At 43.3% G+C, this 15,993-nt stretch overlaps 1 protein-coding gene across 4 annotated transcripts in view; it reads left to right on the top strand.

Moving 5' to 3' along the window:
- The window catches only part of PLA2G4A (phospholipase A2 group IVA), a 320,423-nt gene that overhangs the window by 112,603 nt on the left and 191,827 nt on the right, over nucleotides 1-15,993 (top strand). The window contains exons 2-6 of one of the 4 annotated variants that reach the window (XM_073582532.1): nucleotides 1,622-1,727; nucleotides 4,485-4,566; nucleotides 4,882-5,030; nucleotides 8,856-8,969; nucleotides 9,365-9,402. In XM_073582532.1, the coding sequence (XP_073438633.1) occupies nucleotides 1,695-1,727; nucleotides 4,485-4,566; nucleotides 4,882-5,030; nucleotides 8,856-8,969; nucleotides 9,365-9,402 (416 nt within the window). In that variant the 5' untranslated portion in view covers nucleotides 1,622-1,694. Of the gene's footprint in view, nucleotides 1-1,621; nucleotides 1,728-3,459; nucleotides 3,633-3,672; nucleotides 3,775-4,069; nucleotides 4,349-4,484; nucleotides 4,567-4,881; nucleotides 5,031-8,855; nucleotides 8,970-9,364; nucleotides 9,403-15,993 lie in introns of those variants that run through there. The other 3 variants (XM_073582533.1, XM_073582535.1, XM_073582531.1) reach the window with 3 other exon arrangements.

Below are 15,993 nucleotides of genomic sequence, written 5' to 3'. Positions count from 1 at the left end.
TAATTGCCATAGGCAAATAAAGGTCCCTTATTAAACACCCTAATACAAGATACTATTAAAATAACATTTTAAATGACAGAAATAGGCCCTAGTCATTAAAACCACATAGTACTTTGAAGGGAATTATGTTCAATAGCTCAGTTATGATCATTGGTATATAAAGTGCTAGTGCTTTATTTTTTGGTAGTCTCTCTCTCTCTATATATATATATCAGGTATCACCTAGTATAACTTTATAAAGTGCTATTGCATTCAGAGTCCGGCTATCTATTTAGGTGCCTTACTTTCATACAATCTCTTTGTCAGGTACTGTCTCTCTACATGCGCATCATTGCCTAATTTAACTTTTTAAAGTGCAAATACATTCATGTCCCAGCTATCTAGTAGCTTATAGTTTATCATATTCTAGTAGCTTACAGGCATTATCAAAGGGACTGACGCTACAGTGATCATTATGCCCTCATTCTCCTGCTGACACCAGTGTGGCAAAACATGCTGAGGAGGCTACGGCTGGCTGTTCAGGTTATAAGCATGTACTTGAACACAGTAGTTGAACACATCTGGTTATAGAAGAGTCATCTTACACCCCTGCTCCTCTCCCCCAACCATAATCATGCAAATGTGAATGCCCCATAATATCCAGAATTGAGCCTTGCTTCCTATCACAGCAAAAGCAAGTGTTAAGAGTATCAAGGATAATGCTGGGTACCATTACTGAGGAACCATGGTGATTTTGAAAGGGCTTGTCCCATTTTTATTTCCTACTTCCCAATATAATTTTGGGGGGTGATTAGTAGGGTCTCTTGTAGCAACCTGTATAGAAGAATAAGCAAATGAACCAAAACCAGAGTAGAGGGAATTTTAAATGAGGTAAGAACCTGAGCTTCAGGAGCATGACCATGGAGGGCAAAAAGCTTCTAAACTGAGCACATTTAGAAACATTCCCAGTTGTCTCAGTTGTGGTCGGCCACAAGTCATAATCAACAATGTATGAAATTAGATGCAATGGAGAAGAGCAATACTGCAATCTCACTATTGCGAGAAACATCGTAGCTCTAGTGTTAATGAGTTTTTACAACAATAGCTCCTTCCTTTAATAACCAGTTAAAGTGAGGATTGGACAGGTTATTTGCTCTGATATTTTTTTTTTGCATGACGAAAGCATAAAAAGGCTTAATTGACACATCAGTTTTCACATATGAGAAAATGGAGTGAGGGGTTTTTGATCACACTCTCATCAGTTTTTCTCTGCAGAGTTAAAAATGTGAGTGCTGTCCGATTTTTTTCCCAGCCTTTTATTGTTTCATTGCTGATTTTGAGCGGACGCTCAGGGCATTGGACATGTCACTGCGATATTGCACAGACCACTCAATCTGCAAGATATCACTGATATGTGAAAGACCCATAGCTTTTGTCCACAAAACTGATGTGTGCAAGAAGCCCAAGATGGACACTTACATTTATTTTCATGTCCCGTTAGTACTCTTTTGTATTTTTATGGTTCTGATACTCATTTACATAAAAGCCTATTGTCACTAAATTGGTGGGAGCATCATGTACTGTGAGATTTAACTAAATGATCAATAGCTCATCACAATAATATTTTTCTACTCTTATTTAGGATCTTCAATCCAATCTTGTTTTAGAAGAAAACAACCAACACGTTGTAGTGCTGTGGCCACTGGTCCCTCCACATGGCATGCATAGACCCCTATCAGAACATAATAGTAAGTATGGCTCCCTTCCTTTGCATTTAGTATACTGAACTGTCATTTATACAAAAGGTAAGCATATAAAACTAAGTCTTCAAGAAAAAAAACTTCATGAATGTAAGACAGTACACATGGATTGTCAGTAAGGCCAACAAATGTATCACACATCTCACAGAACACTTGGTACTGTAGCTCCCGATGTGGTAGTCTGCTATGCATACAAAATGTGCAGAAAATATAGAATATTCTATATTAATGTAGAATATTAGAGTATAGTATGTAGCTCCTGCTACTCTAACCTTCACGTTTAGCTCAGCTGTTCCTGCTTCACCAACCTTTGGACGGCAACTCCTACTGTATTCATTGCCCACATTGAAGTTCAGTACAGGGATGTTTCAGAAAAGTCAGCAAAGGCTTAGGAAAAGTTCCATTGTGTCTATGAAAGCAGGTTAGTTTGGCAACACTCAAACGGGGCCCCCACTTTGGCTTGGCCTGAGTGTTTTATGCATTCAAAATAGCCAATGCCTTCGCATTACTACTGTTATTCCAGATTGAGTTAATGTCTTGGGACAAGAACTCTTCCCTTAGGTGGATGCATTTTCTAATGCACGTGCTGTCCTGGGACATGCTATCTGCACATGCATGTGTATAGATGTTATGAAGGTTTCTCCTTAAGGCTACATTCATACGTTCAGTATTTGGAAGTCAAAACCAGGAGTGGGTAATAGAAACACGTTGTCACTTCTGTATTTATCACCCACTCCTGGTTTTGGCTTACAAATACGGAGGTAAAATACTGACCGAATACTGACCGAATACTGAACATGGCCTTAATTAAATGATTGTGGCAGTAATCTACCCCCTACTGCGAGGAGACAAAAACACATTTATACAACATAACTAGAAAAAGAAATGGACCACACATCCAATATTTATACATTGAATTTTTGCTGCAAAGAAACGAGTTACAAAACTGAATAAAAGGTTCATTGTTAACATTCTGTTCAGACTGTGTTAGGCCGACCGCCATGTCATGGCAAAACTCTTGGTGGATCTCTAACCTTAGGGTGCAGTGACCCCTGTAGATGCAACAATCCCACACTAGCAGGGGGAGCGACCCAGGCGCCCCACTGCACCCATGCTGCAAGGTCACACCACCCCACAGGCACAGCATCGAATGAATAGAGTTTAAAAAAAAAAAAAAAACAACTCACCTTCCACATGGTCTCAGACAAAAAGCTCAGCACCAAGTAGGCGGTACCACTCTTGCCATCTGCTGCGAATACATAAAAACACTTGAGCCAAATGGAGGAGTGCTGGCACAAACAAACAAAAAAAAGTAGTAGTCAGGACTATGCAATATAGAAAACTCATACATTGATCTATTTAGGCTGAGCAAAAATTCTGATGGAGCTGTATGAAGCCCACTGCCACGTCATGGCGAAACTCAGTTACTCCCTAGCTGTAAAGGTGCGATGCCACACAGTGACCACTGCCAAAGTGATTCCACACCAGGCGTGACCCAGGTGCCCCACAGGCACAGCACTCTGTAAATAGAGCCTAATATGCAGGAGAAAAACAACAACTCATCTTCCACATACTGTCAGGCAAAACCAAAAAAAAAAAAAACGATTAAAATAGACAGAGCTCTTCTTACAGTCTCTGCTGATTAAAAACCATCTGGGCCAAATGGGAGGAGTGCTTAGCATCAATAAATCAATGTATAAGAGTTCAATGTGCGGCTGATGGTTTTTTTTTTTTTTCTTCTATAGTTGTTATATTGCACAGGCTGCCGCCTCTTTTTATTTCGGTGATACCAGCACTTCTCACATTTCGCCAAAGTGTTTTTAAATAAGCAGAATTCTGCAAGAGTTGAACTGCCTGGTTTCCCTCAGCTGTTTGTCTTAGACCATGTGGCAGGTGAGGCTTGTTAATCTTCACACTTGGTGTTGGTGGTATGGCTTGGAGCTGTGGGGGCTTTGCCTTGCAGTATGGGGGCTGCCGGGCACCTAGGCCAACCCTTTTCTGACGTGTTATTGGTTCAGCAGTGGTTGAGGACCCAGTAAGGCCACACGCACACATTCAGTGTTTTACATCAGTATGTGTATGCCAAAATCAGGAGTGGCACAATCAAAGGAAACGTATAATAGGAACACGTCACCTCTTCTGTATTTATCACCCGCTCCTGGTTTTTGCTTACACATACTGAGGCAAAATACTGAGCAAGTACTGAACGTGTGAACATGGCCTAAGGGCTCATTCAGATGTCAGACCATTTTTTTTCTGTATGACAAAATCATCTTTTTTTTAATCAGCATATCCTTTTTTTCTCACATGGGGGTTGGAAAATGATGGGTGTTTTTTCAGAGTTATGTTAAAATGTTAATCATTTCATTGAATTTCCTGGCCAAGCATTAGGATCTCTGTATCGCAAAACTGGAAATCTGAACTTGGTGTAATGCTTAAAAAAACAAAAACAAATATAATTCTGTTTCTTCAAAATGTATAATTTTTTTCCTGTCTTACTCCATGTGGTTTCAAAGAATTTGACCGCACTTTTTTGGACACAACAATGCAAGTGTTTGTTTAATAAAGCAAAAATATATAAAACCTTTATTTTTAATGGAGGAAAAAAGGTGTGATTCAAATTTTTTTAAACTTTTTTTTAATATTAAAACGGGTGAAACTTTCCCTGTTTTTATTTCCAATTCACTGTTACAGTGTACTGTCATTTAGCAAAACCTCATTATTTTACAACTTTTTCCTTCACAGGTTGAACATCAGTATTCACACAGATTTAGAGTAACTGTCATAAAAGCCACTAATGTTACCAAAGGAACCTTCGGTGATATGCGTAAGTAATATTTATGGACTTTTTTTTTCCCCCCTATTCCAATCGTAAATGACTCTCCTGGTAACATTTACCACGTGTCCTACTTTGTAGCTCACAGCTCTTCTGAAATTTTTACAATTAATATACAGTGCTCATCAATTGTTTGTTTTTTGTACAATTGATTATACATTTGACAAATTCCTTTTTTTTATCAGAATAAAAGTATTGTGACTGTATGGAAATGATTGAGGGCCATCATGGCCATCCATAAAAAAGTCACTCCACTGTAAACGATTGTAGTTCTAAACTTATATGTGGATCTTTATCCTTTTTCAGTTGACACGCCGGACCCTTATGTGGAACTTTATATTGCATTAGCGCCAGATGGCAGAAAAAGAACCAAACATATCAACAATGATGTAAATCCGTTCTGGAATGAGACATTTGAATTTATTTTGGATCCTAATCAAGATAATGTTTTAGAGGTATGGCACATGTCTTGTCTTACTGATAATTGCACAGAAAAAGGCTGAAAGTGGCTGAGTTAAGGGGGTTTTACACATAGCGATATCGCTATAACGTCTACGATTTTGTGACGTTATAGCGATATCGCTATGTGTGATACTTACCTCCGACCGGCTCCCCCGCTGTCCATCGCTGATCGCACGAGAATGTCCGGCTCCATTTCTCGTCGGGCGCTTCCTGCTGGGCTTCCTGCTGTGACAACGAGCGACGCGTGGAGGCGGGCGGGAGGACGTCTTCTTCGCTGTGTGTGAAAGGTGAGTATCGTGCGCTGTGTCGCTGCTTCATCGCTGTGAGATCTTTCTGTGTGAAAGCTCACTAGCGATCATTTAGCGATGAACCAGCAATCCTGACCGGGTCGGATCGCTGGTCGGATCGCTGGTGCATCGCTAAATGTAAAAGGGCCTTTACTCCCTTCCGGTACCAGCATGTTCCTGTATGCAAATGTTCCATTTCTTTAAGTAAAAAACAAAAAACAAAAAGTGAATTTCACAATTTGCTAAAGAACACCTTGCCATTTTTATTTTAACCTCTTCACGACTGCCCACAGTAGATAAACGTTGGCGCTTGCTGGGCTTTGTGCAGCGCCGACGTTTATCTACTGTCGGCGGTTTTGTGCCCCCCGGGACCCCCACATACCTTCCAACGCGGGGATCCCGGTGCGCAATGCATGCTGGGACCCCCGACGTCATCGAGACCTGATTGGTTCAGGTCCCGATGACGTCAGCGTCGCAGCAGCCAATGGGAGCGATCGCTGGGAAAGCTGCTTGTTTCCCGGCGATCTCCCTCATTGTAACACGGCTTCTCCCTCTGATCTAACACTGACAGCTGATCAGAGGTGAAGCAGCGTTATTGTGTGACTAGATCGCTGCCTGGCACAGCTGATCGCTGCCTGGCACAGCTGTGCCAGGCAGCGATCTTGTCACACAGTAACGCTGCTTCACCTCTGATCATCTGTCATTGTGAGATCAGAGGAGAAGTCGCGTTATTATGTGCCAGGCAGCGATCTTGTCACATAGTAACGATGCTTCTCCTCTGATCTCACACTGACAGATGATCAGAGGTGAAGTGGCGTTACTATGAGTCAGATCGCAGGGCAGCGATCTTGTGACAAAAATAAAAAAAAGTAAAAAAAAAAAAAATGCTAGGGTTAGGGCTAGGGCTAGGGCTGGGATTAAGGTTATGGGTGTGTTGATGTTAGGTTTGTGGTTAGGGTTATGGTTAGGGCTGAGATTAGGGTTAGGGGTGTGTTGGGGTTAGGGTTGGAATTAGAATTGGGGGTTTCCACTGTTTAGGTACATCAGGGGCTCTGTAAATGCAATATGACGCCCGCAGACCATTCCATCAAAGTCTGCATTTCAGAACGTCACTACTTCCCTTCCGAGCCCCACCGTGTGCCCAAACAGTAGTTTTCTCCCACATATGGGGTACCAGCGTACTCAGGACTCAGGACAAATTGGACAACAACTCTTAGGGTCCAATTTCTCCCGTTACCCTTGTGAAAATAAAAATTGGGGGCTAAAAGATCATTTTTGTGGAAAAAAAATGATTTTTTTATTTTCACGCCTCTACATTATAAACTTTACTGAAACACTTGGGGGTTCAAAGTGCTCACCACACATCTATATAAGTTCCTTGGGGGGTCTAGTTTCCAAAATGGGGTCACTTGTGGGGGGTTTCCACTGTTTAGGTACATCAGGGGCTCTGCAAACGCGACATGACACCCGCAGACCATTCCATCAAAGTCTGCATTTCAGAACATCACTACTTCCCTTCCGAGCCCCACCGTGTGCCCAAACAGTAGTTTTCTCCAACATATGGCGTACCAGCGTACTCAGGACAAATTGGACAACAACTCTTAGGGTCCAATTTCTCCTGTTACCCTTGTGAAAATAAAAATTGGGGGCTAAAAGATCATTTTTGTGGAAAAAAAAATGATTTTTTTATTTTCACGCCTCTACATTATAAACTTTACTGAAACACTTGGGGGTTCAAAGTGCTCACCACACATCTATATAAGTTCCTTGGGGGGTCTAGTTTCCAAAATGGGGTCACTTGTGTGGGGTTTCCACTGTTTAGGTACATCAGGGGCTCTGCAAACGCGACATGACACCCACAGACCATTCCATCAAAGTCTGCATTTCAGAACGTCACTACTTCCCTTCCGAGCCCCACCGTGTGCCCAAACAGTAGTTTTCTCCAACATATGGTGTACCAGCATACTCAGGACAAATTGGACAACAACTCTTAGGGTCCAATTTCTCCTGTTACCCTTGTGAAAATAAAAATTGGGGGCTAAAAGATCATTTTTGTGGAAAAAAAATGATTTTTTTTTATTTTCACGGCTCTACATTATAAACTTTAGTGAAACACTTGGGGGTTCAAAGTGCTCACCACACATCTAGATAAGTCCCTTGGGGGGGTCTAATTTCCAAAATGGGTTCACTTGTGGGGGGTTTCCACTGTTTAGGTACATCAGGGGCTCTCCAAATGCGACATGGCATCCGATCTCAATTCCAGCCAATTCTGCATTGAAAAAGTCAAACGGCACTCCTTCCGTTCTGAGCTCTGCCGTGTGCTCAAACAGTGGTTTAGCCCCACATACGGGGTATTGGCGTATTCGGGAGAAATTGCACAAAAAATTTAGTGGTTCATTTTCTCTTTTTACACTTGTGAAAATAAAAAAAAATGGTTTTGAAGTAAAATGTTTGTGAAAAAAAGTTAAATGTTTATTTTTTCCTTCCATATTCCATTCATTCATGTGAAGCACCTGAAGGGTTAATAAACTTCTTGAATGTGGTTTTGAGTACATTGAGAGGTGCTGTTTTTAGAATGGTGTCAATTTTGGGTATTTTCTGTCATATTGACCCCCCAAACTCACTTCAAATGTGAGGTGGTCCCTAAAAAAAATGGTGTTGCAAATTTTGTTGTAAAAATGAGAAATCGCTGGTCAACTTTTAACCCTTATAACTTCCTAAAAAAAAAAAAATTATGTTTCCAAAATTGTGCAGATGTAAAGTAGACATGTGGGAAATGTTATTTATTAACTATTTTGTGCGATATCACTCTCTGATTTAAGGGCATAAAAATTAAAAGTTTGAAAATTGCAAAATTTTCTAAATTTTTGCCAAATTTTGATTTTTTTAACAAATAAGTGCAGATCATATCTAAAAAATTTTTACCACCATCATGAAGTACAATATGTCACGAGAAAACAGTGTCAGAATCAGCAGGATCCGTTGAAGCGTTCTAGAGTTATGACCTCATAAAGTGACACTGGTCAGAATTGAAAAAATTGGCCCGGTCACGAAGGCAAAAACAGGCTCGGGTGCGAAGGGGTTAAGAAGGGTCATTTGTTTTCATATCATAATTTCTGGTATGGAAACAGTTTTGAAATCCTCTTTATTTATTCAGTATTCTCACCACATGCAGAAATCCCTGCTCTTGCACTTGCACGCCATGGCTATCAATGAGATCATTAATGGTTGTCTAAGGAATGTTGTGTCTTGCGGAATGCACTTGAGTAAATTATTAAGATCCTTCTGGCAGGTCTTTTTACACTTGCCGACTGATGGCATCCCAGATGTGCTAAATAGGAGACAAGTCTGGAGATGCTGCAGGACATGGTAGCATGTTTATGGCTTACAGGATGCTCACAGTAGCGCAAGAACACAATATGTGGTCTACCTCACATGACTGCTCTTGCCGTCGGGTACCGCAGTAATATCTGGTGAGCCCAAGCTTTCTGCAACAGTTTTGATTTCTAACAATCCCTTTATTCTTCCTAGGTGACCTTGATGGATGCTAATTATGTGATGGATGAGACTCTGGGCACTGCAACGTTTAAGATCACATCCTTGAAGCCTGGAGAGAAAACCGAAGTTCCTTTTACCTTTAATAGGGTAACAAACATTACAAGATTATATTTGTTAAAAAAAAAAACTAACCAGTTCAGGATATAACATTGTCATAATCAGATATACGGCAGTATTCAGACACTGCTGGATTACATTTGGAAAATGTACAATTCAGCTAAGTATCTTCTACTTTTCATCTGCATGATATGTAACGATTATTGAAATACAGAGACACTTTACTCCTTGTATTAGCTGTGCTGAACATAGAAGTGAGAGTGAAGGAGGCAAACATGCTCAGCAGACTGGTGAGATATGGCAACATTGGCCACCAGTGCTCCACTACAGATGTGGGCAAAGCCTTTTAGATCTCTATTCTTGTGCCTGAGCATATGTGAATCGTAAACGTTTAAAGTTAGTGATCTACTTCTCTTCCATATTAGGTTACAACGGTTTTCCTTGGATTCTCCCTAGAAGAATGGTATGCATCCATCAGGATATTTCAGTGCTTGAAGATTTTTACTTGTGTTATATTTTTATCAAATAACACTAATTTGATGTTTGTGTCTTACAGACATGCCATCCCAGGCATTATTACATTGTGTTGAGCTCTTTACTTTTTCAAATTATTTATATATCCTTTCCTCATGATCATGCAGTCTAATCTGCAGGCACCATGTTACAGAACAAGGGGATGGGAGTAGTTTGATATACACACGTGGTCAAAATTGTTGGTACCCCTCATTTAATGGCAGAAAAAACCTACAATGGTGACAGAAATAACTTTAATATGACAAAAGTAATAAGAAATAAAAAATCTATGAAAATTAACAAATGAAAGTCAGACATTGCTTTTCAACCATGCATCCACAGATTTTCTCCAGTCACCTTCCACGACAGTCACCTTGAAGCATGTCTCCCCGCCCTAATGGGGGACAGGAAACACAAAGAGGTTAAATAACCATTCCCTTCCTGCTACCTCCAGTGTTTTTTTCTGTCCCCCAGTTGGGCATGAAGAGGTTACACAAGGGGTTGCCGTGGCCAGCGAGCAGAGCTCCTAAGTACGTACAGCGCTGGGCAGCCGAGGTCGGGGGGTTCGCCGTTGCTGCTCCCATCTCCACCTCCCGGTGTGACTCGGAACTTTTCCGCCCCTCCCGCGCCCTTCGGGGTAAAGCGGGGTGGTACAGTGCGGCCGGGGTCCTCCTGCTAGCTCCCCGGCTTCCTCCTTCCTCCCACACTGCTGTACCACGCCGCACGCGTCGAAGGGGGCGGGCTCCCGACCGGAAGTGACGTCAGCATGCACTTACGGTTCGCATCCTCTGGCGTTCCCGGGATGGAGATCACGCCGGGCGCCCAGGGACGCAATGGCAGCTGGGGTTGGGCGCAGGTTCCTCCCCATGGACCAGGAGGAAGGAGGAGCACGAAATGTTGAATGCTGAAACGCCCATGTAATCGGGCAACAGACTCCAGGTAAGACGCAGTGTGTCTGTAGGGTGACTGGTGCTGACATGGACGGTGACAAACCCTCAACAGCTGCATCTGCAGAGCCCAGCGTTCCCCCTCCTACTGTGAGGAGCAGGGCCGATCCCTTAACTGTCAAAGTTTGGTGGCATGGGTCTGAGCAGGCCTTCTCTCTCCTTGCAGGAAGAAAAGGCCTCTGCCCCAAGAAATCCCCGCAAGTGTGGTATCTGTGGTGCCAGGTTTCCTTCTGATTATAAAAAGAAGCTATGACAACCTTGTACGCAGAACATTCTGCTCACCGAACAGCCCTCCCTGTTTGACAGCATTAAAACTCGCATTAAGTAGGAGGTTCAGACCTCCATGGCGGCCCAGACCCCAGTAACCCAGGGCCCTCACCCAAAAAAGAGGAAAAGGGCACCTACGGAAGCAGATTCAGATTCGGGAGAAGTCCGTACCTCAGGACATTTGGGAAAATGAGGGCTCCGCACCCACCTCCAAACACGATGCAAAAAAGTACTATTTCTCCTCTGAGGATATGGAGGAGCTGGTCTCCATGGTGAGAAATACCATGGGGGTTGAGGAGGAGGAGGTGAAGCTCTCAGTCCAAGACGAGATGTTTGGGGGGCTGAAACCCAGAAGTAGGAAAGGTTTTCCAGTGCACGAAAACATCCAAAATCTGATAGTTCATGAGTGGTCCTCCCCTAAGAAAGCACTTAGTGTACCCTCAGAACTAAAAAACCGCTTTCCCATTGAGGGTGACAACTCTATTGGGGAAATCCCTAAAATAGACGTTCAGGTCTCCAAAGTGACTAAAAAGACGTCCCTTCCTTTCGAGGACTCTTCCCAGTTGAAGGATCCAATGGATCGCAAAATAGAAAGTCACCTTAAAAAATCCTGGGAAGCATCTACGAATTTGCTCAAAGCAAATGTAGCCTCCACTTGCGTCACCAGATCATTATTCTTCTGGCTTCGTACGTTAGAGGAACACCTCTCGGGGGGGGGGGGGGTACTCCCAGAGAAGAAATCTTAGATTTCCTTCCCCTCCTCCAAAGAGCAACAGGCTTTTTAGCCGATGCTTCGGGAGAGACGGTACGGGTAGCAGCAAGGTCCTTAGTCCTTTCAAATTCGGCTAGAAGGGCCCTCTGGCTGAAGTCATGGGGAGATGACATCACCTCTAAGACAAAACTCTGTGCCATCCCCTTCCAGGGGCACCACGTGTTCAGGCCAGTCTTGGATGACATCCTCGAAGATGTGGATGTGGACATTGAGGGAACTTTGGGTCCTAGACCCCAAGTAACTTTCAAACGGAATAGATCATTGAAGGACAGACTAGTCCATAGTCACTATAGTGAAGTAAAAACATGCACATGGATTGGTAAAGATCTAAAAGGCTGCTACAAGTGTGGGAGCTGTAAAGCGTGTCCATCAATAACACTGGGGAAATCCTTCAAAAGTAACAATACAGGGATAATGTATACTATAAAGCAGTTTATAAATTGCCAGACTGAGGGTGTAATTTACAAGGCGACTTGTTCTTGTGGAATTGAGTATGTTGGAAAAACGAGGAGAGAGTTTAGGAAGAGGATCCGTGAACACATTGGGGATGTTGTGAATCGCAGAGACACGGCGATAGCTAACCACATTAATCGAGTACATCAAGGTGATTACAAGCAAATTAAGTTCATGGGGATCGATAAGGTTGTTCCACCCATTCGAGGAGGAGATTGGGATAAACTCATTTTGCAAAGGGAATGCAAATGGATCTTTTGGCTTAAAACCATACAACCTATGGGGTTGAATGATCAGCTTTCCTTTGCTTCATTTTTATGAGTTAAAGTTCTTCCCTCTCCCTATTCTAAACGTACTTTCCAGGGGCTGTTCTTCACTGGGCTCCACGTGATTCCAGATCCCTGTATAGGGGTAAAGGGTTGTGGAGTTTCTCGGGAGACTGCCCCATGGATTTTCTGAGGTGTTTTTTTTTTTTTTTTTTTTTTTTTTTATAGGGGAACAATTTTTCAAATCCTATTCCTCACAATTATAGGGAACTACTGTATGCATAAGATCTATACTAGATCAAGGATGGCACATAGTCTACTTCATCAACACTTTATCTTTCTAATTTTGGAAAGGCTGACATGTTAGTAGAAACATTATATTATTGAGATAGTAATTGAGTAACTCTACTATATTGTCGTTTTAGATGGATGCTGACATTGAAGCTTGACATCTTATGTCATGATAGCCCGCTTATGGCAGTTATTGACGTTGAAATTAACAACATTTATGCACTTTCATTTTAAAGCACGTTCCTTATGGTTTGCTAATATTGCTGTTGATACACGTTTTAATAATACATATCTATAATGCATCTTGGTGGTCTAATATAAGTGACTGTGCATACTGATATGGAAGAAGAGGCAGTCACTGCATGACAGATGTAATGCGCCTGTGTAGACGCCTCTAGACACCACTGACGCCGTTATGAACTGCGCCTGCGCAGTGATGACCAGGGTTTTGCCTGGCGCCTGCGCAGAGGATGCTGGGTTCCTGTATGGAGCACGTCTATGGCGTCTTGACCTGCGCCTGCGCAGTAGATATCAAGATTGTCTGACGTTTGCGCGGTGGCTGCTGGGTTCTTGCATGAGGCGTGACTCTGAAGGCATGATGGCGCTGCTTTGTTCGGCGCTTGCATGGTGAGTGTACCAGGCGGTATATGATGCCGCTCTAATTTGCGCCTGTGTGATGTGTGTTTCGGGTAACCTGATGGGTCCCCTGTGCCTATGCGATAGATGGCAGTCCTATATGGAGATTTGTGACACCACTATAAGCGGCGCCTGCGCAGTTGATGCATCTAGGTTTGTATGAGATGCGTCTATGTAACCACGGCAATACTGCTATGATCTGCGCTTGCGCAGTGGGGGTACTAAGATGGATGCGATTCTGATTTGGTCTGCGCCGATGCGATGGGTGGACCAGGCGGCTCAATGCAACAGGAAGCTGTCAGCACTAATTATTCACTTCACGTGTGCAGACAGGAAGTATATAAAGTGGCGTGTAATATAAGGACAAATGGAGAGGCAGCCCCTATGATGGCAGTTTTATGATAAGAAAGCATTCACTTACATCATATCAACTCCCCTGATGATCTGGCTAACAGTGAAATGCGTCGGAAGATGCACTATATGGAGGAACCCAGCATTGTATAATATGGGTGAAATCCTCCCTTTTCATGTGCTATGAATGCAAAATTCTATTTATGAGAAGGTATTAATTCATCCTTTAAGATCCCTGAATGAGAAGGCGATATATATGGATGAAATGTACCCCAGTGTGCCGGATATGCCACTTTTTTATTGCTGCTAGAATGTCTATGGAATATTATGCCCTTTGTGGATAAAGAATGGTATTATGGTTGGTGCTCTGATTGAGCCTATGTTTGACCATAGACATCGTAATATTCACTCCTATGATTATGAGGGTGGATATATATGGCTCCAAAGGCTTGCTGATTTGTGAAAGCATACTATAAAAGGGACGATTGTATATTTGATAGACGCTTTCACATCATAAATGATACATGAGTAATACTTTCTTTGGGTCCATATTTGACTATCTGGAAAGTGAATTTTGATAGTCTGTATATGTTTGTTTGTCTTTTATGTTATATGCACTTTTACTAGGTTATCTTCTTTTTAAATATTTGAAATAAAGTAGATTAGTTTTATCTTTATTTGATACTAGCCCACTGCTTATCTATGTCATTTTGGCTGGTAGATCATTTGCTATTCATGAGGTGACATCACCTCTAAGACAAAACTCTGTGCCATCCCCTTCCAGGGGCACCACGTGTTCGGGCCAGTCTTGGATGACATCCTCGAGAAGGCTTCGGACAAAAAGAAATCGCTACCCGAGCAGAGAGTCGCCAAAAGACAGTTTTTTCGTTCCCCACGAGAGCAGTCCTCCCAGAAGGAGGTCAGAGGGAAAGGCAAGACGGGACGATGGAGCTACCCAAAGGGGGGTAGAGGGAAGAACATCCTTGTCCCTCAGCAACAGCAACCCCCGGTGGGGGGTCGACTCACTCAGTTTTTCGCCCAATGGCAGGCCACGACCTCGAACTAGTGGATCCTGCACACTATACAATTTGGGCTGAAACTAGAGTTCGAACACCCCCCCACACACACACACACTGTTTAAGAGTCACCCCTGCACAGTCCCCAAGTCTCCAGAAGATTCTACTTCTCCAGATAGAAGATCTGTTACGGGAAGGAGTAATCTCATAGGTACCTCAACAGGAAATAGACAGAGGACCTATTCCTGGTGAAGAAGCCCTCCGGAAAGTACAGGCTTATCCTAAACCTGAAACCCTTGAATCGCTTCATTAAATACCGGAGGTTCAAGATGGAGTCAGTAAAATCAACAATCCCTCTTATTGGGCAGGGCAGGCTGATGGCTACGATAGACCTAAGGGACGCGTATTACCATGTCCCAATTCATCCTGATCACAGGAAGTTCCTGAGGTTCATGGTCTCCCATGACCAGGGGATCAGCCATCTCCAGTTCAACGCTCTCCCATTTGGCGTATCCCCAGCACCAAGAGTATTTACGAAAATTATGAGGGAGGCAGTCATTTCTATCCGGGAATATGCATTGTCCCATATTTAGATGACCTGCTTGTTGTCGCTCCATCGATATCCCGACTGAACCAGGACGTATCAAAGACCTTGCAGATCTCGAATCCCTAGGTTGGATCCCGAATCTCCAGAAATCGGACCTTCATCCTTCCCCAAGGAAAAAATTCCTGGGGATCCTCCTGAACTCGGAAAAAAGAACATCCTTTCTTCCTGCGGAACATCAGTTAGACCTTCGCCAGAGAATTACCCGGTTCAGAGAACAAAGGACACCAACTTTGAGGGACGCCATGTCTATCCTGGGGTCCCTGACATCGTGAATTCAGGCGGTGTCCTGGGCACAGGCACATACACGAATCCTCCAAACATATATGTCCTGATAAACTCACAGAAGTATCAAAGCAATCTGTCAAGGAGGATTCCACTTCCAGGACATGTAAAATCGGCCCTCTTGTGGTGGCTGAATTACCGAAACCTGAGGTGGGGAATAAGCTGGGACCAGCTTCCCCTAAAGATACTGTGTACCGATGCCAGTCTGAGAGGTTGGGGAGCCGTGGTGAGGGAGTCATACTTCCAGAGACGATGGTCCCAGAATGTAAGAGCCGGATCGTCGAATCTAAGGGAACGGACGGCAGTGGAGGAAGCACTAAAGGCCACGTCATCCCTTATCCAGAACCATCACGTCTGCATCTACTCCGACAATGTAACCACGGTAGCATACCTCAGACACCAGGGGGGTATGAAATATGCCAGCCTGAAGACCGTGGCAACAAGAATTTTTCTCTGGGCGGAAAAGCACTTATTATCCATCTCTGCAGTTCACCTGAGAGGGTCGGAAAATGTCCAGGCGGACTTCCTAAGCAGGGTAGACGTCCATCTGGGAGAGTGGTGTCTGAATCAAGAGGTCTTTCAGTCTCTGACCACGAGATAGGGAGGTCGACTTCTGGATCTCCCTATTTGCGAATGCTCAAAATGCAAAAACA

Source organism: Dendrobates tinctorius, unplaced genomic scaffold (assembly GCF_039654945.1).
Source record: "Dendrobates tinctorius isolate UK_male_01 unplaced genomic scaffold, ASM3965494v1 ptg000072l, whole genome shotgun sequence".
NCBI lineage: Eukaryota > Metazoa > Chordata > Amphibia > Anura > Dendrobatidae > Dendrobates > Dendrobates tinctorius.
Note: the sequence above shows the minus strand (reverse complement) of the source record. Positions and strands in the feature narration are given on the sequence as shown.